Source organism: Lepisosteus platostomus, chromosome 5 (assembly GCF_059453375.1).
Source record: "Lepisosteus platostomus isolate fLepPlt1 chromosome 5, fLepPlt1.hap1, whole genome shotgun sequence".
NCBI classification, from domain to species: Eukaryota; Metazoa; Chordata; class Actinopteri; order Semionotiformes; family Lepisosteidae; genus Lepisosteus; species Lepisosteus platostomus.
This window is the reverse complement of record NC_142615.1, coordinates 13,865,828-13,892,051: the sequence shown is the minus strand read 5'-3', so window position 1 is coordinate 13,892,051 and position 26,224 is coordinate 13,865,828. Positions and strand designations below refer to the sequence as shown.

The window sequence follows — 26,224 nt, the reverse complement described above, 5'->3', positions numbered from 1 at the left end:
GGGGTAACACCCCTACTCTTCTCCAGAGACACCCCGGGATTGTTAATGAGCACAGAGAGTCAGGACCTCGGTTTGACGGCGCCTGTTTACAGTCCAGTGTCCCCCGTCACTATACTGGGGCATCAGGACCCCCACAGACCGCAGGGTGAGAGCGCCCCCTGCTGGCCCCACTCACACCTCTCCCAGCAGCAGCCTTGGGGGGGGGGAGAGGGAAAAAAACAAAAGCTAAACAGATTTTTTTTAATTTTTTTTTTATTGATCCTTAACAAAAGAATAAAAATTACAAGCTTCAGTCCAGTCCAGTCTGGTGTCTCTCAGCTGCGGTCCAGTCCAGTCTGGGGCCCCTCAGCTCCAGTCCAGTCTGGTGTCTCTCAGCTCCAGTCCAGTCCAGACTGGGGTCCCTCAGCTCCAGTGCAGTCCAGACTGGGGTCCCTCAGCTTCGGTCCAGCACAGTCTGGGGTCCCTCAGCTTTGGTCCTGTCCAGTCTGGTGTCTCTCAGCTCCAGTCCAGTCTGGTGTCTCTCAGCTCCGGTCCAGTCCAGTCTGGGGCCCCTCAGCTCCAGTCCAGTCTGGTGTCTCTCAGCTCCAGTCCAGTCTGGTGTCTCTCAGCTCCAGTCCAGACTGGGGTCCCTCAGGTTCGGTCCAGCACAGACTGGGGTCCCTCAGCTTCGGTCCAGACTGGGGTCCCTCAGCTTTGGTCCAGCACAGTCTGGGGTCCCTCAGCTTCGGTCCAGCACAGACTGGGGTCCCTCAGCTTCGGTCCAGCACAGACTGGGGTCCCTCAGCTTCGGTCCAGCACAGTCTGGTGTCCCTAAGCTTCGGCCCAGCACAGACTGGGGTCCCTCAGCTTCGGCCCAGCACAGACTGGGGTCCCTCAGCTTCGGTCCAGCACAGTCTGGGGTCCCTCAGCTTCGGTCCAGACTGGGGTCCCTCAGCTTCGGTCCAGCACAGTCTGGGGTCCCTCAGCTCCAGTCCAGTCCAGTCTGGTGTCTCTCAGCTCCAGTCCAGTCCAGTCTGGTGTCCCTAGGCTCCTGTCCAGTTCCGTCTGGTGTCCCTCAGCTCCAGTCCAGTCCAGTCCAGTCCAGTCCAGTCCAGATCTTAGCCGGCACAGAACCAGGAAAGGAACCTGGAAAGAATATTGTTATTGCAGGTGTGAGGGACACAGACACAGACGTCACCATGACATCAAACAGCAAGAGGAGACTCCTCCTTGAATCACAGACACGACCAGGCGGCGCCCCCCTGTCTGCTCACCTGCACCTCCTCTTCCTCCTCTTGTCCTTCCCGGCAGCCAGCTCCTCCTCTCCCTCGCTCTTCCTCTCCTGAGCTACGGTCTCCATCGGCTCGTCCTGGTCTTCTGGCTCCACCGACACGCAGCTCAGGGAGTTAAGAAGGGCGCACCAGCGCTTCTGAAGCAGAGACAGGAGAGTCACGTTAAGAGTCGGACTGGACACTCCAGTACATGAACACTGCACTGAGAGAGAGAGGGGTTCACACAGACACACTGACTGGACACTCCAGTACATGAACACTGCACTGAGAGAGAGAGGGGTTCACACAGACACACTGACTGGACACTCCAGTACATGAACACTGCACTGAGAGAGAGAGGGGTTCATACAGACACACTGACTGGACACTCCAGGACATGAACACTGCACTGAGAGAGAGAGAGAGGGGTTCATACAGACACACTGACTGGACACTCCAGGACATGAACACTGCACTGAGAGAGAGAGGGGTTCATACAGACACACTGACTGGACACTCCAGGACATGAACACTGCACTGAGAGAGAGAGGGGTTCATACACACACACTGATTGGACACTGGACAGGAGTAAAGAGAGGATCAGAGCATCACCCACCTTCTTTTTCTTCTGTCTCACAGGAGGTGGTGATTGGACCTCCTCCAGCTGGAGTCCGAGGAGGGAGAGAGGGGGCAGGAGAGGGACAGCACAGGGAGAGAAAGAGAGAGACAGGTGAGTCAAGTGTCCCAAGAGCACAGAGACTCTGCTGAGATCACACTCGCAGGGAGTGAGCCTGGGTGTAGCCCACTAATACTGACCCACTGGACACCACAGGACAGAGAGGAGGAGGAGGAGAGAGACACACTGCCTGGACACCACAGGACAGAGAGGAGGAGGAGGAGAGAGACACACTGAGGACAGAGAGGAGGAGGAGAGAGACACTGACAGACAGGGCTGAAAGAGAGAGAGACACTGAGACCCAGGGACAGGGAGACAGCAGGCCGAGAGAGAGACACTGACAGACAGGGCTGAAAGAGAGAGAGACAGAGAGGCAGGGACAGACAGACAGCAGGCCGAGAGAGAGACACTGACAGACAGGGCTGAAAGAGAGAGAGACACTGAGACCCAGGGACAGACAAGACGGCGAAACTCCACCACAGACAGGACAGGGGGCAGGGTGGGACCAGCACTGACCTCCTTCCTCTCTCCTGCCGGAAGAGCTGTTTCCACCTCCTCTTCCTCCTGCAAGTCAAGAGACAGGCTGAGAGAGAGACGGGCTGGCGGGACATCGGCGAACAGAGCTGAAGGCAGAGAGCCGGGGAGACAGGCCCAGCTGGGACAACGCAGGACAGACAGAGAGCAGGGAGACACAGGGAGAGAGACCCAGCTGGGACAACGCAGGACAGACAGAGAGCAGGGAGACACAGGGAGAGAGACAGGGAGAGAGGGACAAACACAGAGACTCAGACAGAAGGACAGAAAGACAGAAAGAGCGAAGTACAGACGGACAAAAAGACAGAGAAAATGACAGATGGACTGATGGACAGAAAGAGAGAAAAGGACAGAAAGACAGATGGACTGAAGGACAGATGGACAGAGAAAAGAACAGAAAGTCAAAAGGACAGATGGACAGAGAAAAGAACAGAAAGACAGAAGGACAGTGAAAGGGACAGATGGACAGAAGGAAAGATGGACAGAGAAAAGGACAGAAGGACAGACGGACAGAAAGACAGATGGACAGAAAGAGATGGACAGAAGGACAGATGGACAGAGAAAAGAACAGAAAGTCAGAAGGACAGATGGACAGAGAAAAGAACAGAAAGACAGAAGGACAGTGAAAGGGACAGATGGACAGAAGGAAAGATGGACAGAGAAAAGGACAGAAGGACAGATGGACAGACAGACAGATGGACGGACAGACAGATGGACAGAGAAAAGAACAGAAAGTCAGAAGGACAGATGGAAAGAGAAAAGAACAGAAAGACAGAAGGACAGTGAAAGGGACAGATGGACAGAAGGAAAGATAGACAGAGAAAAGGACAGCAGGACAGATGGACAGACAGACAGACAGATGGACAGACGGACAGACAGACAGACAGACAGACGGATGGACAGACAGACAGACAGACAGACGGACAGACAGACGGACAGACGGACAGACGGACGGATGGACAGACAGACAGACAGACAGACGGACAGATGGACAGACAGACAAACAGACAGACAGACGGATGGACAGACAGACGGACAGACGGACAGAAGGACAGATGGACAGACAGACAGACGGACGGACAGAAGGACAGAAGGACAGACGGATGGACAGACAGACAGACAGACAGACAGACAGACAGACGGACAGACGGACAGACGGACAGACAGACAGACAGACAGATGGACAGACAGACAGACAGACAGACAGATGGACGGACAGACAGACAGACAGACAGACGGACAGACTCTGCCCCACTTGCCTCGTCAGACATCTCCGCCTCTCTCCTTGCCCTCCGCACCGGGGAGCCCCAGGCGGGGCCTGGCGGGGCCGGGCGGGCGATGGGGGGCAGGACGGGTGGGGGCAGGGGCAGGGGCACCGCCCCGGGCAGCAGGGGGGGCTCGAGGGGCATGGCGGCGAGGAAGGGGGGGCGGCGGGGCGGGGCGGTCAGGGGCCGGAGGGGGCCGGAGGGGGGGGCCGGGGGCGGGGGGCGGAGGGGGCTCTCGGGCGAGGACGGGGGGGACACCGAGCGGAACGAGCCGGGCGAGCCCGAGCGGGACGAGCCGGGCGACTCTGGGAGCTCCAGATGCAGCTCGGCCGCCCTCTCCAGCTTCTGGACGAGCTCGGGGAGACACGAAGACACCTCGGGATTCTGTCCAGCGGGGAGAGGGGGAGACACAACGCAGGGGGGATGAGACTACGCCTGGACAGGTGAGTGTGGACAGTGAGAGTGTGGACAGGTGAGTGTAGACAGTGTGTCCAGTGAGAGTGTGGACAGGTGAGTGTGTACAGTGTGTCCAGTAAGAGTCTGGACAGGTGAGTGTGTCCAGTGTGTCCAGTGAGAGTGTGGACAGGTGAGTGTGTCCAGTAAGAGTCTGGACAGGTGAGTGTGTCCAGTGTGTCCAGTGAGAGTCTGGACAGGTGAGAGTGTACAGTGTGTCCAGTGAGAGTGTGGACAGGTGAGTCTCTACAGTGTGTCCAGTGAGAGTCTGGACAGGTGAGTGTGTCCAGTGTGTCCAGTGAGAGTCTGGACAGGTGAGTGTGTACAGTGTGTCCAGAAAGAGTCTGGACAGGTGAGTGTGTACAGTGTGTCCAGTGAGAGTCTGGACAGGTGAGTGTGTCCAGTGTGTCCAGTGAGAGTCTGGACAGGTGAGTGTGTACAGTGTGTCCAGTGAGAGTGTGGACAGGCGAGTCTGTACAGTGTGTCCAGTGAGAGTGTGGACAGGTGAGTGTGGACAGTAAGAGTCTGGACAGGTGAGTGTGTACAGTGTGTCCAGCAAGAGTCTGGACAGGTGAGTGTGTCCAGTGTGTCCAGTAAGAGTCCGGACAGGCGAGTGTGGACAGTGTGTCCAGTAAGAGTGTGGACAGGTGTGTCCAACAGTAAGAAGCTGTCTTACCCTGTAACCCAGCTCAGGGGTGTTAGGGGGTGCTCTGTCTCCTCCCCAGATCTCACCTTCAGGTCTTGAGAAATGACGGACCACTAGGAGACGCTGGAAACGAGGACACAAGACAGAGGTCAGGTCCACAGAGCTCACTCAATCACTACAGCAAGCAGAGACCTCTCGGCCATCAGGACTGTGGGGGTCAGAGTGTGGAGCTGTAGGGTATCGGGAGTTTAGGGGTCAGTGTGGGGAGCTGTAGGGTATCGGGAGTTTAGGGGTCAGTGTGGGGAGCTGTAGGGTATCGGGAGTTTAGGGGTCAGAGTGGGGAGCTGTAGGGTATCGGGAGTTTAGGGGTCAGTGTGGGGAGCTGTAGGGTATCGGGAGTTTAGGGGTCAGTGTGGGGAGCTGTAGGGTATCGGGAGTTTAGGGGTCAGTGTGGGGAGCTGTAGGGTAGATGTGGGGCACCGGGCCCACCACAGGGCGGCCGGTCCAGTCTCGCGGAAGGCGACCGGGTCAGACTTACGGAAAAGCACCGGGATTTGGGCCGGGACCTCTCCCGCTGCCAGTCCGGGTTCGGCCTGACCGGTGTGACCTGTGAAGACGCCAAACAGCCCATCTCCGAGACAGCTCTGACCACATAGCCCAGCCCAGTCGTGTCGAGACTAGAGGCCTTGGGCAGTCTCTACAGTGTGTCCAGTGAGAGTGTGGACAGGTGAGTGTGTACAGTGTGTCCAGTGAGAGTGTGGACAGGTGAGTGTGTACAGTGTGTCCAGTGAGAGTGTGGACAGGTGAGTGTGTACAGTGTGTCCAGTGAGAGTCTGGACAGGTGAGTGTGTCCAGTGTGTCCAGAAAGAGTCTGGACAGGTGAGTCTCTACAGTCTGTCCAGTGAGAGTCTGGACAGGTGAGTGTGTACAGTGTGTCCAGTGAAAGTGTGGACAGGTGAGTGTGTACAGTGTGTCCAGTGAGAGTGTGGACAGGTGAGTGTGTACAGTGTGTCCAGTGAGAGTCTGGACAGGTGAGTCTCTACAGTGTGTCCAGGAAGAGTGTGGGACGTCCAGAGGCAATCTGTGCTCTCAGAAGGCCATAATGGACCTGCAGCTTGGTTTACCTCGGACCCGCGACCCTGTCTCTTGAGCCGAGACGCGTCCTCAGTCAAGATCACCACTGGAAGTGTCTCTCCTCGTCTAGAGGTGTTACCGTGAGACCTGGTCTGTCAAGCGCTTTGCGCTGCTATGTGTGTGAAAGGTGCTCTATCAGTGAAGTTTATTATTATTATTATTATTATAATACAGCGAGCACTGCTGGGGGCGGAGAGGCCAGTCGGAGGAGGGCTGGACGCTGGACGCTGGACGGCGGGCGGGAGGGGTGGACTTACGACGCCTCGCCGGGCCCGGGTCCTGCTGTGACCGCGCACGGCCGTGCGGCATCTCTGTCGGTCCATCGTCCTGCCGAGACAAGCAGAGTCACAGAGGGGAGGGGAGGGGGCGGAGCCACACAGCTGGGCGGCTTGTTCCCCACCCCCGCCCCCCTCTGTGTATAGAAGAGCCTCCTGTCCTGACTGGAGGACCTCACCCAGCTGTGGCTGGAGAGAAGTCAGGGTATCGGCTTCAACCACAGGGCTGGGCGGCTTGTTCCCCACCCCCACCACCCTCTGTGTACAGTAGAGCCTCCTGTCCTGACAGGAGGAGCTCACCCAGCTGTGTCTGGAGAGGAGCCAGGTTATCAGCTTTGTTCCACAGCCCCGCCACCCTCTGTGTAGAGAAGAGCCTCCTGTCCTGACTGGAGGAGCTCACCCAGCTCTGTCTGGAGAGGAGCCAGGGTATCAGCTTTGTTCCACACCCCCGCCACCCTCTGTGTACAGAAGAGCCTCCTGTCCTGACTGGAGGAGCTCACCCAGCTGTGTCTGGAGAGAAGCCAGGGTATCGGCTTCAACCACAGGGCTGGGCAGCTTGTTCCCCACCCCCACCACTCTCTGAGTAGAGGTGCACCTCCTCTCAATATCTTTTTACAGCACGATCACACCCATAAGAGTTGAGTAACGGTAAAAAAAACAACGTATTTCTCCACTTATTTTGTTATTTCTCACTTTTGACTGACTTACCGATTTCACGGGGATTCTGAAGAGCGTTTCTGAAGTTGAAACTAACGATCTAAGTCGAAGTAACTTTATCGGAAGAAACACGTGTTTAGAAAGGACTATATAGCGCTTTCCTCCTCCTCTTCTCTCTTCACTCCTCTGAGCTCATGGGGCTCCGGCGCCGCCCCCCCGCTAGAATCCGCCGCTCTGTGACGTCAGGCGGCTCATTGTGACGCCACCGTGACGTCACCCCCGACGCGCTCACGGCTCGGCCGCGAAACAAAAATGGCCGTCATTTTTCACGGTTGTTTTTTTTGGGTGGACATTTTATTTTTCCCAACTCTCGGCGGCCAGCCGGGTGTCCCTGTACGACCCCGGTAGTCGCCACCTCGGACAGGCAGGGGAAACGGGTCCAGCTGTTTCCGGCCCAAGGCTTACAAAAGCTGCACTTGAATTTAAAGACAAAATCACGTCGAGGGCGCATTCAGCACCCCGACGTCCAACACGGGTTTCCGTGGGGTTTGGTTCAGTGAAATTAGACCCCCCCCGCCGACCCCCAAATCAAAGAAAGACCAAACTCCACCCCCCTCTAGCGCCCAAGGGCGGAAATTTCGGGCCACGCCACGTCCAAAAAACACGGGTTCCCCCCCCCCCCCCCCCGTCCTGCGGGGAAAAGAAACGCCATTTTCTTTTCCGAGCGCTGCGTGGGACCTCACGACCCCCCCCCCCCCCCAAAAAAAAAACGGGCTTCGCAGACGAGGAAAACCGGGCACGTCGACCTCTCTACAACACCACCCGGCTGTTTCTGTTTCAAACCGTGGGAAAAAAATAAATTAAATTTCGCCCTTCACCGACCGCCGCGCAAAAAAACACAACTTCACGCTACAGAAACGGCCTGTGTGAGGGGGGGCACGGGAAAAAAATAAAACCTGCGTGTTTTCGGCAGAGTAAGCTCAGCGGGGAAACTCCCTGAATCTCGGGGTTGCTTCTTGAACCCCGAAAACGACCTTTTTTCTCTCTCTCGTTTTCTTGTTGTCTGGGACGTTCACGAACTCCGCCGCGTCGGTGCGATTCCCAGCGGGACTTGAACATAACGCCCCCCGTGGAGCCACAGCGCCCCCGTGTGGCCGAGAGGACCACCACCCGCAGGGCTGAGCTTTTACTGCCGTGTCCCGCTTTCACTCTGGCGATAAGGAGGGAATCAAGGAGGAGAATTAATATTGTGATCCACCAGTCCATCACAGGACACACACACACCCTGGACAGGTTAGCAGTCCATCACTGGACACACACACCCTCACACACCCTGGACAGGACACCAGTCCATCACAGGATGTTCAGTGCCTCTCTCTAATAAAGTAGAAATGCGACATTAAACTCCGTTCGAAACGGGAGAAATCACCAGGACACGATACACCTTGCTCCGGACGATGGGAGAAGACCTGTACCTTCACGAGTCCGGGTTGTGAAAACTTCTTCTGACAGTTCAAAACGTTTCGAAGAGACTACAGCGCTACCCTGTTTTCCATTTCTATCGTGTATTATTATACAGTCATAAGTATCTGTACTGATCACAGAGTCCCCCTCTCACTGCCAGGACTGAAGCCCAGTGCAGCACGAATAATAATAATAATTAATTCGTCTGGACTCTCCACTCAGAGCTCTTCCCAGGTCAGGGGGATCCCCTCCAGCCCCCCCAGTGTGCAGCCCCCACCTGGATGATGCTCCAGTCCGCTCAGCACACAGCAGAGGGAACAGAGGGATGGAGCCAGTTCAGAGAGGGGGGGGTGATTAGGAGGCCATGATGGGTCAAGACCAGGGGGGGAATCAGGCCAGGACACTGGGGTAACACCCCTACTCTTCTCCAGAGACACCCCGGGATTGTTAATGAGCACAGAGAGTCAGGACCTTGGTTTGACCTCCCATCCGAAGGACGGCGCCTGTTTACAGTCCAGTGTCCCCCGTCACTATACTGGGGCATCAGGACTCACACAGACCACAGGGTGAGAGCGCCCCCTGCTGGCCCCACTCACACCTCTCCCAGCAGCAACTTTGGGGGGGGGGAGGGAAAAAACCAAAAGCTAAATAGATTTTTTAAAAAAAAAATTTATTGATGCTTAACAAAAGAACAAAAATTACAAGCTTCAGTCCAGACTGGGGTCTGGGGTCCCTCAGCTTCAGTCCAGTCCAGTTTGGGGCCCTTCAGCTTCAGTCCAGTCCAGTCTGGGGCCCCTCAGCTCCAGTGCAGTCCAGACTGGGGTCCCTCAGCTTCGGTCCAGCACAGACTGGGTTCCCTCAGCTTCGGTCCAGCACAGTCTGGGGTCCCTCAGCTTCAGTCCAGACTGGGGTCCCTCAGCTTAGGTCCAGCACAGTCTGGGGTCCCTCAGCTCCAGTCCAGTCCAGTCTGGTGTCTCTCAGCTCCGGTGCAGTCCAGTCTGGTGTCTCTCAGCTCCGGTCCAGTCCAGTCTGGTGTCCCTAGGCTCCAGTCCAGTCCAGTCTGGTGTCCCTCAGCTCCTGTCCAGTTCAGTCTGGGGCCCCTCAGCTTCAGTGCAGTCCAGTCTGGCGTCCCTCAGCTCCACTCCAGTCCAGTCCAGTCCAGTCCAGTCCAGATCTTAGCTGGCACAGAACCAGGAAAGGAACCTGGAAAGAATATTGTTATTGCAGGTGTGAGGGACACAGACACAGACGTCACCATGACATCAAACAGCAAGAGGAGACTCCTCCTTGAATCACAGACATGACCGGGCGGCGCCCCCCTGTCTGCTCACCTGCACCTCCTCTTCCTCTACTTGTCCTTCCCGGCATCCTGCTCCTCCTCTCCCTCGCTCTTCCTCTCCTGACCCATGGTCTCCGCCGCCTCCATCAGCTCGTCCTGATCATCTGTCTCCACCGACACGCAGCTCAGGGACTTTAAAAAGACGCACCAGTGCTTCTGAAGCAGAGACAGGAGAGTCACGTTAAGAGTCGGACTGGACACTCCAGGACATGAACACTGCACTGAGAGAGAGAGAGGGGTTCATACAGACACATGACTGGACACTCCAGTACATGAACACTGCACTGAGAGAGAGAGGGGTTCATACAGACACACTGACTGGACACTCCAGTACATGAACACTGCACTGAGAGAGAGAGAGGGGTTCATACAGACACACTGACTGGATACTGACTGGACACTGGACAGATGTAAAGAGAGGATCAGAGCATTACCCACCTTATTTTTCTTCTGTCTCACAGGAGGTGGTGATTGGACCTCCTCCAGCTGGAGTCCGAGGAGGGAGAGAGGGGGCAGGAGAGGGACAGCACAGGGAGAGAAAGAGAGAGACAGGTGAGTCAAGTGTCCCAAGAGTACAGAGACTCTGCTGAGATCACACTCGCAGTGAGTGACACCGACACTAACCAGCCTCAGGACAGCACTGCTAGAGCACCACAACCCAGACTCAACCACATCACAGCACAGATCAAACAGCAATATCTCACACACTGGGACACACACACACAAACACAACATAAACTGGAATGCTACAGAACCTTAAACAGACAATACACACTAGCTGAATATTTGACCAAAATAAAAAATAACAAACAGAAACAGACCCTGACGAAGTACAGGCTCAGTGACCACAACCTGGCCATAGAAACTGGGCGACACAGGCAGACCTGGCTGCCCAGAGAGGACAGGCTGTGCTCCCACTGCCAGCGGGGAGAAATAGAGACAGAGGTGCACTTCCTACTGCACTGTGACAGATACTCTGGGATTAGAGAAACATTCTTCCTGAAATTCAGAAATCTAATCCCAGAGTTCCCACACCTGCCAGAATCACAACGGGTCCCAATCCTACTGGGAGAGGGAGGAGTGAACTCAGTTGATCTGGCAGCCCAGTATGTGATCTCCTGTCACAGCCTGAGGAACAGTGAGTCTGTCTCCCAATAATGCTCCAGCCGCCTACAGTATATGTCAATATTTTATAATATGTCTTTGTTGTAAATGTCTGTAACGTGTCTGCTTTATGCAGAGAGTGGCGGGGGTTGGATGTCAAGGCCTGACGATACCGTATTACGCAGAGAGTGGAGGGGTGGGATGTCAGGGCCATACGACACTTCTTTATTCAGAGAGTGGAGGGGGTGGGATGTCAGGGCTAGATGACACTGCTTTACACAGAGAGTGGAGAGGTGGGTGTCAAGGCTATACGACAGTGCTTTCCGCAGAGAGTGGTGGGGGTGTGATGTCAGGGCCATACAACAGTGCTTTACACAGAGAGTGGTGGGGGTGGGATGTCAGGGCCATATGACACTGCTTTACACAGAGAGTGGCGGGGCTAGGATGTCAGGGCCATATGACACTGCTTTACACAGAGAGTGGTGGGGGTGGGATGTCAGAGCTTGACGACACTGCTTTATGCAGAGAGTGGAGGGGTGGGATGTCAGGGCTATACGACAGTGCTTTCGACAGAGAGTGGTGGGGGTGTGATGTCAGGGCCATATGACACTTCTTTACGCAGGGAGTGGCAGGGGTGGGATGTCAGGGCCTGACGATACTACTTTACACAGTTAGTGGTGGGGGTGGGATTTCAGGGCCATACGACACTTCTTTACGCAGAGAGTGGCAGGGCTTGACGACACTGCTTTATGCAAAAAATGGAGGGGTGGGTGTCAGGGCTATATGACAGTGCTTTCCGCAGAGAGTGGTGGCGGTGTGATGTCAGGGCCATACAGCAGTGCTTTACACAGAGAGTGGTGGGGGTGGGATGTCAGGGCCATATGACACTGCTTTACACAGAGAGTGGTGGGGGTGGGATATCAGGGCCTGACAACACAGCTTAACGCAGAGTGTGGAGGGGTGGGTGTCAGGGTTATACGGCAGTGCTTTACGCAAAGAGTGGTGGGGGAGGGATGTCAGGGCTTGACAACACTGCTTTATGTAGAGAGTGGAGGGGAGGGTTTCAGGGCCATAAGACACTGCTTTATGCAGAGAGTGGAGGGATTGGTGTCAGGGCCATATGACACTACTTTACACAGAGAGTGGCGGGAGTGGGATGTCAGGCCCTGACGATACTACTTTACGTAGACAGTGGCGGGGGTGGGATGTCAGGGCCTGACGATACTTATTTACGCAGAGAGTGGCAGGGGTGGGATGTCAGGGCCTGAAGATACTGCTTTTCGCAGAGAGCGGAGGAGGTGGGATACAACCTCTCAGTGGGGCCAGCAGGGGGCACTCACCCTGCGCTCTGTGTGGGTCTTAATGCCCCAGTGTAGTGACGGGGGACACGATCTGGCCCACCAGCGACGAGCAGGTTACCAGATCTAGACAAAGGGGGCAACTCTTAGTCGTATGAGCTTAGTCACACATCGCAGCGATTAAAAAAACAAAACAAACATATTATGTCTGTTACTAACGACTTTTTTTTCCTACATTGAAAGTCTCTTTCCCGGGTGATTTTCTAGCGCGACTGGGGCTCTTCATTTCTCCTCGGTGTCTCATCGCGGGCGGATTTGAAACAGACCACAGAAGATGGTCACACACTATATTATTATTGAGAGACAGGCTCACTGTACCTCAGGCTGGGACAGTAGATCACACTGTATTATTATTATTAAGATTATTGAGAGTCTGGCTCACTGTTCCCCAGGCTGGGACAGGAGATCCCACACTGTATTATTATTATTGAGAGACAGGCTTACTCTCTGTTCCTCAAGCTCAGACAGGACATCACATACTGTATTATTATTGATTGACAGGCTCACTGTTCCTCAGGCTGGGACAGGAGATCACACACTGTATTATTATTATTTAGAGACAGGCTCACTGTCTGTTCCTCAGAGTTGGACAGGAGATCCCACACTGAATTATTATTTTAGAGAGACAGGCTCACTGTATGTTCCCCAGGCTGGGTCAGGAGCTCACACAGTATTATTATAATTATTGAGAGACAGTCTCACTGTCTGTTCCTCAGTCTGGGACAGGAGATCACACACTGTATTATTATTATTGAGAGACAGGCTCACTGTCTGTTCCCCAGGCTGGGACAGGAGATAACACTGTATTATTATTGAGAGACAAACTCACTGTCTGTTCCTCAGGCTGGGACAGTAGATCACACTGTATTATTATTATTGAGAGTCTGGCTCACTGTTCCCCAGGCTGGGACAAGAGATCCCACACTGTATTATTATTATTTAGAGACAGACTCACTGTCTTTTCCTCGGTCTGGGACAGATGGTCACACACTGTAAAATTATTGAGACAGGCTCACTGTCTGTTCCTCAATCTGGGACAGTAGATCACATTGTATTATTATTATTAATATTATTGAGAGTCTGGCACACTGTTCCCCAGGCTGGGACAGGAGATCCCACACTGTATTATTATTATTTTGAGACAGGCTCACTGTTTGTTCCTCAGGCTGGGACAGGAGATCACACACTGTATTATTTTTATTGAGAGAGAGGCTCACTGTCTGTTCATCAGACTGGGACAGGAGATCCCACACTGAATTATTATTATTGAGAGACAGGCTTACTCTCTGTTCCTCAGGCGAAGACAGGACATCACATACTGTATTATTATTGATTGACAGGCTCATTGTTCCTCAGGCTGGGACAGGAGATCAGACACTGTATTATTATTATAGTGAGACAGGCTCACTGTATATTCCCCAGGCTGGGACAGGAGGTCATACATTATATTATTATTATAGAGAGACAGGCTCACTGTATGTTCCACAAGCTGAGACAGGAATTCACACTGTATTATTATTATTGAGAGACAGGCTCACTGTCTGTTCCTCAGGCTGGGACAGAGGATCACACACTGTATTATTATTGAGAGACAGGCTCACTGTCTGTTTCTCAGGCTGGGACAGAGGATCACACACTGTATTATTATTGAGAGACAGGCTCACTCTCTGTTCCTCAGGCTGGGACAGGAGATCACACATTGGCTTGTTATTGAGAGGCAGGCTCATTGTCTGTTCCTCAGGCTGGGACAGGAGATCACACGCTGTATTATTATTATTGAGAGACAGGCTCACTGTCTGTTTCTCAGGCTGGGACAGGAGATCACACACTGTATTACTATTATTGACAGATAGGCTCACTGTGTCTTCACTTGGGCTTGAACAGGAGATCACACACTGGATTATTATTATTGAGAGAGGCTCACAGTCTGTTCCTCAGGCTGAGACAGGAAATCACACACTATTATTATTACTGAGAGACAGGCTCACAGTCTGTTCCTCAGGCTGGGACAGGAGATCACACACTCTATTATTATTATTGAGAGACAGGCTCACAGTCTGTTCCTCAGGCTGGGACAGTAAATCACACACTCTATTATTATTATTGAGAGACAGGCTCACTGTCTGTTCCTCAGGCTAGGGTAGGATATCACACACTGTATTATTAGTATTGAGAGAAAGCCTCAGTGTTCCCCAGGCCGGGAAAGGAGATAACACATTGTATTTTTATTATTGAGAGACAGGCTCACTGTTCCTCAGGCTGGGACAGGAGATCCCACACTGTATTATTATTATTGAGAGACAGGCTCACTGTCTGTTCCTCAGGCTGGGACAGGAGATCACAAACTGTATTATTATTATAGAGAGACCTGCTCTTTCCTGACTGTTCCTTAGGCTGGGACAGCAGATCATAATCTGCTTTATTATTATTGAGAGACTGGCTCACTCCTGTCTGTTCCTCAGGCTGGGACAGGAGATCACACACTGTATTATTATTATTGAGAGACGGGCTCACTGTCTGTTCCTCTGACTGGGGCAGGAAATGACACACTGTATAATTAGTATTGAGAGACAGGCTCAGTGTTCCCCAGGCTGAGACAGGAGATCACACACTGTATTATTATTATTGAGTATCTGGTTCACTGTTCCCCAGGCTGGGACAGGAAATCACACACTGTATTATTATTATTGAGAGACAGGCTCACTGTCTGTTCCTCAGGCTGGGGCAGGATATCACACACTGTATTATTAGTATTGAGATACAGACTCACTGTCTGTTCCTCCTGCTGGGACTGGAGAACACACACTGTTCTATTATAACTGAGGGACATGCTCACTGTATGTCCTTCAGACTGGGACAGGACATTCCATACTAGGTTATCATTATTGAGAGACAGGCTCGCTGTCTGTTCCTCAGGCTAGTACAGGAGATCACGCACTGTATTATTATTATTTAGATACAGGCTCACTGTGTGTTCCTCTGGCTGGGACAGTAGATCACACTGTATTATAATTATTGAGAGGCTGACTCACTGTTTCCCAAGCTGGGACAGGGGATCACACACTGTATTATTATTGAGAGACAGGCTCACTGTCTGTTCCTCTGGCTGGGGCAGGGAATCACACACTGTATTATTATTATTGAGAGACAGTCTCACTGTCTGTTCCTCAGGCTGGGACAGGAGATCACACACTGTATTATTATTGAGAGACAGGCTCACTGTCTGTTCCTCTGGCTGGGGCAGGGAATCACACACTGTATTATTAGCATTATTAAGAGACAGGCTCGCTGTCTGCTCCTCAGGCTGGGACAGGATATCACACACTGTTGTAGTGTTCTCTCACGAGGCACCAGTTCTGTAGGGGTTTGGGCATTTAATGGGACAATTATTTTTGTGGCAGTAAATCACAAAATTGATTATTTTAATGGTTTAGAATCCAACCATGCGACATAACTCAAACAATGCACACACAGGTACTAATACACGAGGATACATTTGTTAATATATAGAATATGCATGCAAACCTAACAGATCTTATCGTAAGGCTTAACAGAATACAAAAGATATAAATTCATTCAGTTACAAAGAGTTACACATATCAAGAGGACATAAGTATATCATTCATTTAGACCGTTTCGTAATTGAACTTGTTTACAACGTCTACATGAGATACTCAAAACAAGAACATAACCCTTAGGAATTAAATTGATATCAACTGGTTGGGAGCAGTAATGCAATAAGGTTCAATACTCACTGCCAGTGGGTCCCTTTTCTCACCGTTTCCGTAGTGCAGCGGTTATCACGTTTGCCTCACACGCGAAAAATCCCCGGTTCGAAACCGGACGGGAACAGCCTCTTTCTGTACGCTCCTGTACTTCACAGAGGTCTTGAGCGACCGGTCACATGTTCCTTTCCTTCTGAGTGACGTTCCTGCAACACTCTCCCGCTCCTCTTGGTGCGCTCATGCCGCAACACAGGAAGGCTGGAGCAGGTGGCTGTGGGCTTTGCGCACTGCCGAAATAGCTCAGCTGGGAGAGCGTTAGACTGAAGCTCTGAAGGTCCCTGGTTTGATCCCAGGTTTCGGCATTTTGTTTCATCGCGCCCTTTGTTCCTCTCTCCAGCGCCCCCTGCCTACAGTGACGCGTCCAGTCAGGCAGTACTCCTCTGTAAAGCGCCGTTCGTTCACGTCGATTGGCTTTTTTTTGCCTTCATTCGTGCGAGTAGTAAAAGCAGACGCCCCTATTCTGCCGTGAACCTGATTCGAACCGGGGTTGTTGCGGCCACAACGCAAAGTACTGACCACTATACGATCACAGCGAGTTACCGAGACACACGCGGCAGGGCGGAAAGGGCTGTGCTCTCTTCGTGTGACATAATTCGGAAAAGTCCTGACGTTGCATTTCAACTGAGCCCCAGTATACATCGACCCTTCGACACTCTGAGTGACAACTCTCTTGCGTGTTTTCTCATATTTATGTAGTTTGCTTGCATGATGCCGGGAACAGCATGGTTGTTCGCTGCCATATAGTCTAGCGGTTAGGGTTCCTGGTTTTCACCCAGGCGGTTCGACTCGGTTTTGCCTCCTGCTTTCCAAAAGATCAGCACCGTGTACGAAAGAGCCGCATTAAAACTACTCGAACGTGCAAAACGTGCGAGAAGAGGGGGCGCTTGTTTCCAACCGAAACTTCTCGCGTGTGAGACGAGCTGATCATCGCTGTGGGAGGGTTACTCTGGTAGACAGGGCTGACCTTCGGCAATAGGATTTATAGTCTCCAAGATGATATTTGCACTTTCTGGAGAGGCGATTTTCTCCACTTCAGTAGCCCGATTTCGTCGATTGCGTGGAGAGGGCTGTAGAATGTGGCGCCGCCTTTCCTGCTCCGTCCATGACAGGCGTGCTGGTCTCTGGAGAGAGAGCACGGTCCATCAGCGCACTCCAATAAAGGCACTGGAAGCAGCTAAATCGCATTGGCGAAGCTCAGCGCTGGGCCGCTGGGCACGTCTTACCACCGTTTCCGTAGTGTAGTGGTTATGACGTTCGCCTCACACGCGAAAGGTCCCCGGTTCGAAAGCGGCGGAAACAGACATCTTTTGTCGCCAGGCACAAAAGGGGATTGGGGATTCGCCTAGCGCTGTGATCGAACAGACCCACTGGACCCACCTCTTAGTGTGGCGGGATCTGCACAGTGCATGTCACAGCGCATCCTGCTTTCACTTCAAGGCGCGTCCTGATGCACCCCAGTCTCCCGCGTGACAGGTGGGGACAGGTGACAGGTCCTATACTAACGAGGAAGACATCGCTCTCTCCGACCCCCGGCATCGTGTCCCGACCCACCGTGCTGGAAGCCGACGCGTGCTGTGATTCCTTTACGGAGCAGAAATGACAACCGAGGAGCCGAGAGATCATTTCAGCATTTCGCGTCTGAACGGAAAACACAAACGACCAACTCGGAATGACTTGCCTTTGACGCTTCTCAAAGCGTTCTTTGTGCATCGAACAGACCCACTCACCTCTTAGTGTGGCGGGATCTGCACAGTGCATGTCGCAGCGCTTCCTGCTTTCACTTCAATGTGCTTCCTGATGTCGAGTCGACTGCCGTGCGGAGGCTCTGAAAGCGAGAGCAATGAAAAGGTGCACGACGCTGTGAAAGAAAACAGAGAAGTGAAAGGCAGTCATTTCTCTAAGGAGGTGAAAGAAAAGCTACTCCCTGTCGGGGAATCGAACCCCGGTCTCCCGCGTGACAGGCGGGGATACTTGCCACTATACTAACGAGGAAGACATCGCTCTCTCCAACCCCCGGCATCGTGTCCCGACCCAGCATGCTGGAAGCCGACGCGTGCTGTGATCCCTTTACGGAGCAGAAATGACAACCGAGGAGCCGAGAGATCATGTCAGCATTTCGCGTCTGAACGGAAAACACAAACGACCAACTCGGAATGACTTGCCTTTGACGCTTTTCAAAGTGTTCTTTGTGCACGACGACTGCGCCGCCTAGCAGATACAAAGGGGTTGTACAACTTTGAACTAGCAAATGGAAGAGGGCTAAGCCCCCTCTCTTTTAGCCCAGGTTCGATCTGTCTCCCAGAATCACCAGGGCGCACACACACACACACACCCGTGCCGTTGAAGTGCTCTGCTTCATTTCTAAGGGCAACTCAACATTCACTCCTACCCCGAGTGCAGAAAAGACAGCATCCACAGCAACAACAGCTCAGGTCTCTGCACAGGAGCTAAGCTGCCCTCATCTCCTCTGCTCTGCGGCTCCTGCGGAGTGGAGTCCTGCCTGGAGCCGTGTTTGCAGGCGGCGGCTCCCCGCGCCCTGTCTGGGCGTCGTGTCCAAGAGCTCCTGGGAGGAAGAGAGAGCCCTCCCACTCGGGGGCTTTTCCACGGTCTGTGTGAGGAGGGGCGGGTGTGTCCAGTAGCTTATCGAGCGGAAGCCTGGGGCGGCGGAGAGCTGTGATCGTGCAGACCTTGAGGTGTCACCTCTTTGTCTGCTTTCCCGCCCCCCCTCCGCCCAAGCTCTGCTCCAAAGTAGCCCGGCAACCCCTCACACCTGCACGTGTCACAACCTAAGGTGCGGTCATGAGACACCCATGGGGTGTCGTTCTGTTCTTGCTAATTGTTTCCTGCCCGTCGCAGGCAGGAGTCCATGCGAGGAAGATGCGCTGGACAGAGCTCAGAGGGCGCAGCTGGGTGGCTTTCCTTCTGAGTGACGTTCCTGCAACACTCTCCCGCTACTCTTGGTGCGCTCATGCCACAACACAGGAAGGCTGGAGCAGGTGGCTGTGGGCTTTGCGCACTGCCGAAATAGCTCAGTTGGGAGAGCGTTAGACTGAAGATCTAAAGGTCCCTGGTTCGATCCCGGGTTTCGGCATTTCGTTTCATCGCGACCTTTGTTCCTCTCTCCAGCGCCACCTGCCTAAAGTGACGCGTCCCTTTCTCAGCCCGAAACGCAAGCGAGACACCAGCAGCAGTCCCTACAGGTTTCCGTAGTGTAGCGGCTATCACGTTCGCCTAACACGCGAAAGGTCCCCGGTTCGAGACCGGGCGGAAACAGCCTCGTTTTGCACGCTCCTGTACTTCACAGAGGTCTTGAGCGACCGGTCATTTGTTCCCAATGTATTTCCGGTGCCTTCGTGCACTCTTGTACCAAACGCACGTTCCTTCTGTACGCGGAGCCGATCATTTGCAATTGGGCTGTGCCGACAGACCAGGTCGAGCTCTGTCGGCTCAAAAGCAGCGCAGGACCTGCAAGAACAACAGAAAGATTAGCATCCAGCGGGGGCCTCTTAGTGAGCCCAAGAGCTCATCAAGAATCGGCTCCAGCAACAGGGCTGGGCGCATTGTTCCATTCTCCGCCCACTCTCGGTGTAAACAAGTCCCTCCTGGTCTCTGCTTGAAATGCACTTTCCTGCGTTTGCTTTGGTGTAACTGGCTTCCCCTGCATGGGCGAATGTGAAGAAGATCCTTAGTAAGTCATTGAAGAAAACCGAGAAGAGGTCGGAGTGGCCTCTGTCGTTCATCAACGATCCAGTCAGGCAGTACTCCTCTGTAAAGCGCCGTTCGTTCACGTCGATTGGCTTTTTTTTGCCTTCATTCGTGCGAGTAGTAAAAGCAGACGCCCCTATTCTGCCGTGAACCGGATTCGAACCGGAGTTGTTGCGGCCACAACGCAAAGTACTGACCACTATACGATCACAGCGAGTTACCGAGACACACGCGGCAGGGTGGAAAGGGCTGTGCTCTCTTCGTGTGACATAATTCGGAAAAGTCCTGACGTTGCATTTCAACTGAGCCCCAGTATACATCGACCCTTCGACACTCTGAGTGACAACTCTCTTGCGTGTTTTCTCATATTTATGTAGTTTGCTTGCATGATGCCGGGAACAGCATGGTTGTTCGCTGCCATATAGTCTAGCGGTTAGGGTTCCTGGTTTTCACCCAGGCGGTTCGACTCGGTTTTGCCTCCTGCTTTCCAAAAGATCAGCACCGTGTACGAAAGAGCCGCATTAAAACTACTCGAACGTGCAAAACGTGCGAGAAGAGGGGGCGCTTGTTTCCAACCGAAACTTCTCGCGTGTGAGACGAGCTGATCATCGCTGTGGGAGGGTTACTCTGGTAGACAGGGCTGACCTTCGGCAATAGGATTTATAGTCTCCAAGATGATATTTGCACTTTCTGGAGAGGCGATTTTCTCCACTTCAGTAGCCCGATTTCGTCGATTGCGTGGAGAGGGCTGTAGAATGTGGCGCCGCCTTTCCTGCTCCGTCCATGACAGGCGTGCTGGTCTCTGGAGAGAGAGCACGGTCCATCAGCGCACTCCAATAAAGGCACTGGAAGCAGCTAAATCGCATTGGCGAAGCTCAGCGCTGGGCCGCTGGGCACGTCTTACCACCGTTTCCGTAGTGTAGTGGTTATGACGTTCGCCTCACACGCGAAAGGTCCCCGGTTCGAAAGCGGCGGAAACAGACATCTTTTGTCGCCAGGCACAAAAGGGGATTGGGGATTCGCCTAGCGCTGTGATCGAACAGACCCACTGGACCCACCTCTTAGTGTGGCGGGATCTGCACAGTGCATGTCACAGCGCATCCTGCTTTCACTTCAAGGCGCGTCCTGATGCACCCCAGTCTCCCGCGTGACAGGTGGGGACAGGTGACAGGTCCTATACTAACGAGGAAGACATCGCTCTCTCCGACCCCCGGCATCGTGTCCCGACCCACCGTGCTGGAAGCCGACGCGTGCTGTGATTCCTTTACGGAGCAGAAATGACAACCGAGGAGCCGAGAGATCATTTCAGCATTTCGCGTCTGAACGGAAAACACAAACGACCAACTCGGAATGACTTGCCTTTGACGCTTCTCAAAGCGTTCTTTGTGCATCGAACAGACCCACTCACCTCTTAGTGTGGCGGGATCTGCACAGTGCATGTCGCAGCGCTTCCTGCTTTCACTTCAATGTGCTTCCTGATGTCGAGTCGACTGCCGTGCGGAGGCTCTGAAAGCGAGAGCAATGAAAAGGTGCACGACGCTGTGAAAGAAAACAGAGAAGTGAAAGGCAGTCATTTCTCTAAGGAGGTGAAAGAAAAGCTACTCCCTGTCGGGGAATCGAACCCCGGACTCCCGCGTGACAGGCGGGGATACTTGCCACTATACTAACGAGGAAGACATCGCTCTCTCCAACCCCCGGCATCGTGTCCCGACCCAGCATGCTGGAAGCCGACGCGTGCTGTGATCCCTTTACGGAGCAGAAATGACAACCGAGGAGCCGAGAGATCATGTCAGCATTTCGCGTCTGAACGGAAAACACAAACGACCAACTCGGAATGACTTGCCTTTGACGCTTTTCAAAGTGTTCTTTGTGCACGACGACTGCGCCGCCTAGCAGATACAAAGGGGTTGTACAACTTTGAACTAGCAAATGGAAGAGGGCTAAGCCCCCTCTCTTTTAGCCCAGGTTCGATCTGTCTCCCAGAATCACCAGGGCGCACACACACACACACACCCGTGCCGTTGAAGTGCTCTGCTTCATTTCTAAGGGCAACTCAACATTCACTCCTACCCCGAGTGCAGAAAAGACAGCATCCACAGCAACAACAGCTCAGGTCTCTGCACAGGAGCTAAGCTGCCCTCATCTCCTCTGCTCTGCGGCTCCTGAGGAATGGAGTCCTGCCTGGAGCCGTGTTTGCAGGCGGCGGCTCCCCGCGCCCTGTCTGGGCGTCGTGTCCAAGAGCTCCTGGGAGGAAGAGAGAGCCCTCCCACTCGGGGGCTTTTCCACGGTCTGTGTGAGGAGGGGCGGGTGTGTCCAGTAGCTTATCGAGCGGAAGCCTGGGGCGGCGGAGAGCTGTGATCGTGCAGACCTTGAGGTGTCACCTCTTTGTCTGCTTTCCCGCCCCCCCTCCGCCCAAGCTCTGCTCCAAAGTAGCCCGGCAACCCCTCACACCTGCACGTGTCACAACCTAAGGTGCGGTCATGAGACACCCATGGGGTGTCGTTCTGTTCTTGCTAATTGTTTCCTGCCCGTCGCAGGCAGGAGTCCATGCGAGGAAGATGCGCTGGACAGAGCTCAGAGGGCGCAGCTGGGTGGCTTTCCTTCTGAGTGACGTTCCTGCAACACTCTCCCGCTACTCTTGGTGCGCTCATGCCACAACACAGGAAGGCTGGAGCAGGTGGCTGTGGGCTTTGCGCACTGCCGAAATAGCTCAGTTGGGAGAGCGTTAGACTGAAGATCTAAAGGTCCCTGGTTCGATCCCGGGTTTCGGCATTTCGTTTCATCGCGACCTTTGTTCCTCTCTCCAGCGCCACCTGCCTAAAGTGACGCGTCCCTTTCTCAGCCCGAAACGCAAGCGAGACACCAGCAGCAGTCCCTACAGGTTTCCGTAGTGTAGCGGCTATCACGTTCGCCTAACACGCGAAAGGTCCCCGGTTCGAGACCGGGCGGAAACAGCCTCGTTTTGCACGCTCCTGTACTTCACAGAGGTCTTGAGCGACCGGTCATTTGTTCCCAATGTATTTCCGGTGCCTTCGTGCACTCTTGTACCAAACGCACGTTCCTTCTGTACGCGGAGCCGATCATTTGCAATTGGGCTGTGCCGACAGACCAGGTCGAGCTCTGTCGGCTCAAAAGCAGCGCAGGACCTGCAAGAACAACAGAAAGATTAGCATCCAGCGGGGGCCTCTTAGTGAGCCCAAGAGCTCATCAAGAATAGGCTCCAGCAACAGGGCTGGGCGCATTGTTCCATTCTCCGCCCACTCTCGGTGTAAACAAGTCCCTCCTGGTCTCTGCTTGAAATGCACTTTCCTGCGTTTGCTTTGGTGTAACTGGCTTCCCCTGCATGGGCGAATGTGAAGAAGATCCTTAGTAAGTCATTGAAGAAAACCGAGAAGAGGTCGGAGTGGCCTCTGTCGTTCATCAACGATCCAGTCAGGCAGTACTCCTCTGTAAAGCGCCGTTCGTTCACGTCGATTGGCTTTTTTTTGCCTTCATTCGTGCGAGTAGTAAAAGCAGACGCCCCTATTCTGCCGCGATCCGGATTCGAACCGGGGTTGTTGCGGCCACAACGCAAAGTACTGACCACTATACGATCACAGCGAGTTACCGAGACACACGCGGCAGGGCGGAAAGGGCTGTGCTCTCTTCGTGTGACATAATTCGGAAAAGTCCTGACGTTGCATTTCAACTGAGCCCCAGTATACATCGACCCTTCGACACTCTGAGTGACAACTCTCTTGCGTGTTTTCTCATATTTATGTAGTTTGCTTGCTTGATGCCGTGAACAGCATGGTTGTTCGCTGCCATATAGTCTAGCGGTTAGGGTTCCTGGTTTTCACCCAGGCGGTTCGACTCGGTTTTTCCTCCTGCTTTCCAAAAGATCAGCACCGTGTACGAAAGAGCCGCATTAAAACTACTCGAACGTGCAAAACGTGCGAGAAGAGGGGGCGCTTGTTTCCAACCGAAACTTCTCGCGTGTGAGACGAGCTGATCATCGCTGTGGGAGGGTTACTCTGGTAGACAGGGCTGACCTTCGGCAATAGGATTTATAGTCTCCAAGATGATATTTGCACTTTCTGGAGAGGCGATTTTCTCCACTTCAGTAGCCCGATTTCGTCGATTGCGTGGAGAGGGCTGTAGAATGTGGCGCCGCCTTTCCTGCTCCGTCCATGACAGGCGTGCTGGTCTCTGGAGAGAGAGCACGGTCCATCAGCGCACTCCAATAAAGGCACTGGAAGCAGCTAAATCGCATTGGCGAAGCTCAGCGCTGGGCCGCTGGGCACGTCTTACCACCATTTCCGTAGTGTAGTGGTTATCACGTTCGCCTCACACGCGAAAGATCTCCGGTTCGAAACCGGGCGGAAACCGACATCTTTTGTCGCCAGGCACAAAAGGGGATTGGGGATTCGCCTAGCGCTGTGATCGAACAGACCCACTGGACCCACCTCTTAGTGTGGCGGGATCTGCACAGTGCATGTCACAGCGCATCCTGCTTTCACTTCAAGGCGCGTCCTGATGCACCCCAGTCTCCCGCGTGACAGGTGGGGACAGGTGACAGGTCCTATACTAACGAGGAAGACATCGCTCTCTCCGACCCCCGGCATCGTGTCCCGACCCACCGTGCTGGAAGCCGACGCGTGCTGTGATTCCTTTACGGAGCAGAAATGACAACCGAGGAGCCGAGAGATCATTTCAGCATTTCGCGTCTGAACGGAAAACACAAACGACCAACTCGGAATGACTTGCCTTTGACGCTTCTCAAAGCGTTCTTTGTGCATCGAACAGACCCACTCACCTCTTAGTGTGGCGGGATCTGCACAGTGCATGTCGCAGCGCTTCCTGCTTTCACTTCAATGTGCTTCCTGATGTCGAGTCGACTGCCGTGCGGAGGCTCTGAAAGCGAGAGCAATGAAAAGGTGCACGACGCTGTGAAAGAAAACAGAGAAGTGAAAGGCAGTCATTTCTCTAAGGAGGTGAAAGAAAAGCTACTACCCGTCGGGGAATCGAACCCCGGTCTCCCGCGTGACAGGCGGGGATACTTGCCACTATACTAACGAGGAAGACATCGCTCTCTCCAACCCCCGGCATCGTGTCCCGACCCAGCATGCTGGAAGCCGACGCGTGCTGTGATCCCTTTACGGAGCAGAAATGACAACCGAGGAGCCGAGAGATCATGTCAGCATTTCGCGTCTGAACGGAAAACACAAACGACCAACTCGGAATGACTTGCCTTTGACGCTTTTCAAAGTGTTCTTTGTGCACGACGACTGCGCCGCCTAGCAGATACAAAGGGGTTGTACAACTTTGAACTAGCAAATGGAAGAGGGCTAAGCCCCCTCTCTTTTAGCCCAGGTTCGATCTGTCTCCCAGAATCACCTGGGCGCGCACACACACACACCCGTGCCGTTGAAGTGCTCTGCTTCATTTCTAAGTGCAACTCAACATTCACTCCTACCCCGAGTGCAGAAAAGACAGCATCCACAGCAACAACAGCTCAGGTCTCTGCACAGGAGCTAAGCTGCCCTCATCTCCTCTGCTCTGCGGCTCCTGCGGAGTGGAGTCCTGCCTGGAGCCGTGTTTGCAGGCGGCGGCTCCCCGCGCCGTCTGGGCGTCGTGTCCAAGAGCTCCTGGGAGGAAGAGCGAGCCCTCCCACTCGGGGGCTTTTCCACGGTCTGTGTGAGGAGGGGCGGGTGTGTCCAGTAGCTTATCGAGCGGAAGCCTGGGGCGGCGGAGAGCTGTGATCGTGCAGACCTTGAGGTGTCACCTCTTTGTCTGCTTTCCCGCCCCCCCTCCGCCCAAGCTCTGCTCCAAAGTAGCCCGGCAACCCCTCACACCTGCACGTGTCACAACCTAAGGTGCGGTCATGAGACACCCATGGCGTGTCGTTCTGTTCTTGCTAATTGTTTCCTGCCCGTCGCAGGCAGGAGTCCATGCGAGGAAGATGCGCTGGACAGAGCTCAGAGGGCGCAGCTGGGTGGCTTTCCTTCTGAGTGACGTTCCTGCAACACTCTCCCGCTACTCTTGGTGCGCTCATGCCACAACACAGGAAGGCTGGAGCAGGTGGCTGTGGGCTTTGCGCACTGCCGAAATAGCTCAGTTGGGAGAGCGTTAGACTGAAGATCTAAAGGTCCCTGGTTCCATCCCGGGTTTCGGCATTTTGTTTCATCGCGCCCTTTGTTCCTCTCTCCAGCGCCACCTGCCTAAAGTGACGCGTCCCTTTCTCAGCCCGAAACGCAAGCGAGACACCAGCAGCAGTCCCTACAGGTTTCCGTAGTGTAGCGGCTATCACGTTTGCCTAACACGCGAAAGGTCCCCGGTTCGAGACCGGGCGGAAACAGCCTCGTTTTGCACGCTCCTGTACTTCACAGAGGTCTTGAGCGACCGGTCATTTGTTCCCAATGTATTTCCGGTGCCTTCGTGCACTCTTGTACCAAACGCACGTTCCTTCTGTACGCGGAGCCGATCATTTGCAATTGGGCTGTGCCGACAGACCAGGTCGAGCTCTGTCGGCTCAAAAGCAGCGCAGGACCTGCAAGAACAACAGAAAGATTAGCATCCAGCGGGGGCCTCTTAGTGAGC

The 26,224-nt window shown here is 53.8% G+C and overlaps 1 protein-coding gene and 5 non-coding genes across 6 annotated transcripts; 5 read left to right on the top strand and 1 right to left on the bottom strand.

Moving 5' to 3' along the window:
* Positions 1-234: 234 nt before the first annotated feature.
* Positions 235-23,436, bottom strand: LOC148663779 (uncharacterized). Its single transcript, XM_088630888.1, has 5 exons — positions 23,418-23,436; positions 2,443-2,549; positions 1,867-1,914; positions 1,254-1,408; positions 235-1,125 (listed from the first exon to the last, which is right to left on the bottom strand). Exons 1-5 carry the CDS (start codon positions 23,434-23,436, stop codon positions 1,098-1,100), a joined length of 357 nt encoding a protein of 118 aa, XP_088487014.1. The 3' UTR covers positions 235-1,097.
* On the top strand, positions 18,959-19,031 carry trnaf-gaa (transfer RNA phenylalanine (anticodon GAA)). The gene has a single exon. It is a non-coding gene; the product is annotated as a tRNA-Phe (tRNA).
* On the top strand, positions 19,141-19,213 carry trnav-aac (transfer RNA valine (anticodon AAC)). Its single transcript has one exon. It is a non-coding gene; the product is annotated as a tRNA-Val (tRNA).
* Positions 22,345-22,417, top strand: trnaf-gaa (transfer RNA phenylalanine (anticodon GAA)). The gene has a single exon. It is a non-coding gene; the product is annotated as a tRNA-Phe (tRNA).
* On the top strand, positions 22,527-22,599 carry trnav-aac (transfer RNA valine (anticodon AAC)). The gene has a single exon. It is a non-coding gene; the product is annotated as a tRNA-Val (tRNA).
* Positions 23,437-25,727: 2,291 nt separating the features above from the next.
* Positions 25,728-25,800, top strand: trnaf-gaa (transfer RNA phenylalanine (anticodon GAA)). The gene has a single exon. It is a non-coding gene; the product is annotated as a tRNA-Phe (tRNA).
* The last annotated feature ends 424 nt before the right edge of the window (positions 25,801-26,224 follow it).

Bases quoted from the DNA above. Each gene is read 5' to 3' on its own strand.
- LOC148663779 (XM_088630888.1), bottom strand. The intron at 1,915-2,442 runs GTCAGTGCTGGT...CTCGGACTCCAG, and splicing joins CGGCAGGAGAGAGGAAGGAG to CTGGAGGAGGTCCAATCACC. The intron at 1,126-1,253 runs GTGAGCAGACAG...TATTCTTTCCAG, and splicing joins AGGAGGAAGAGGAGGTGCAG to GTTCCTTTCCTGGTTCTGTG.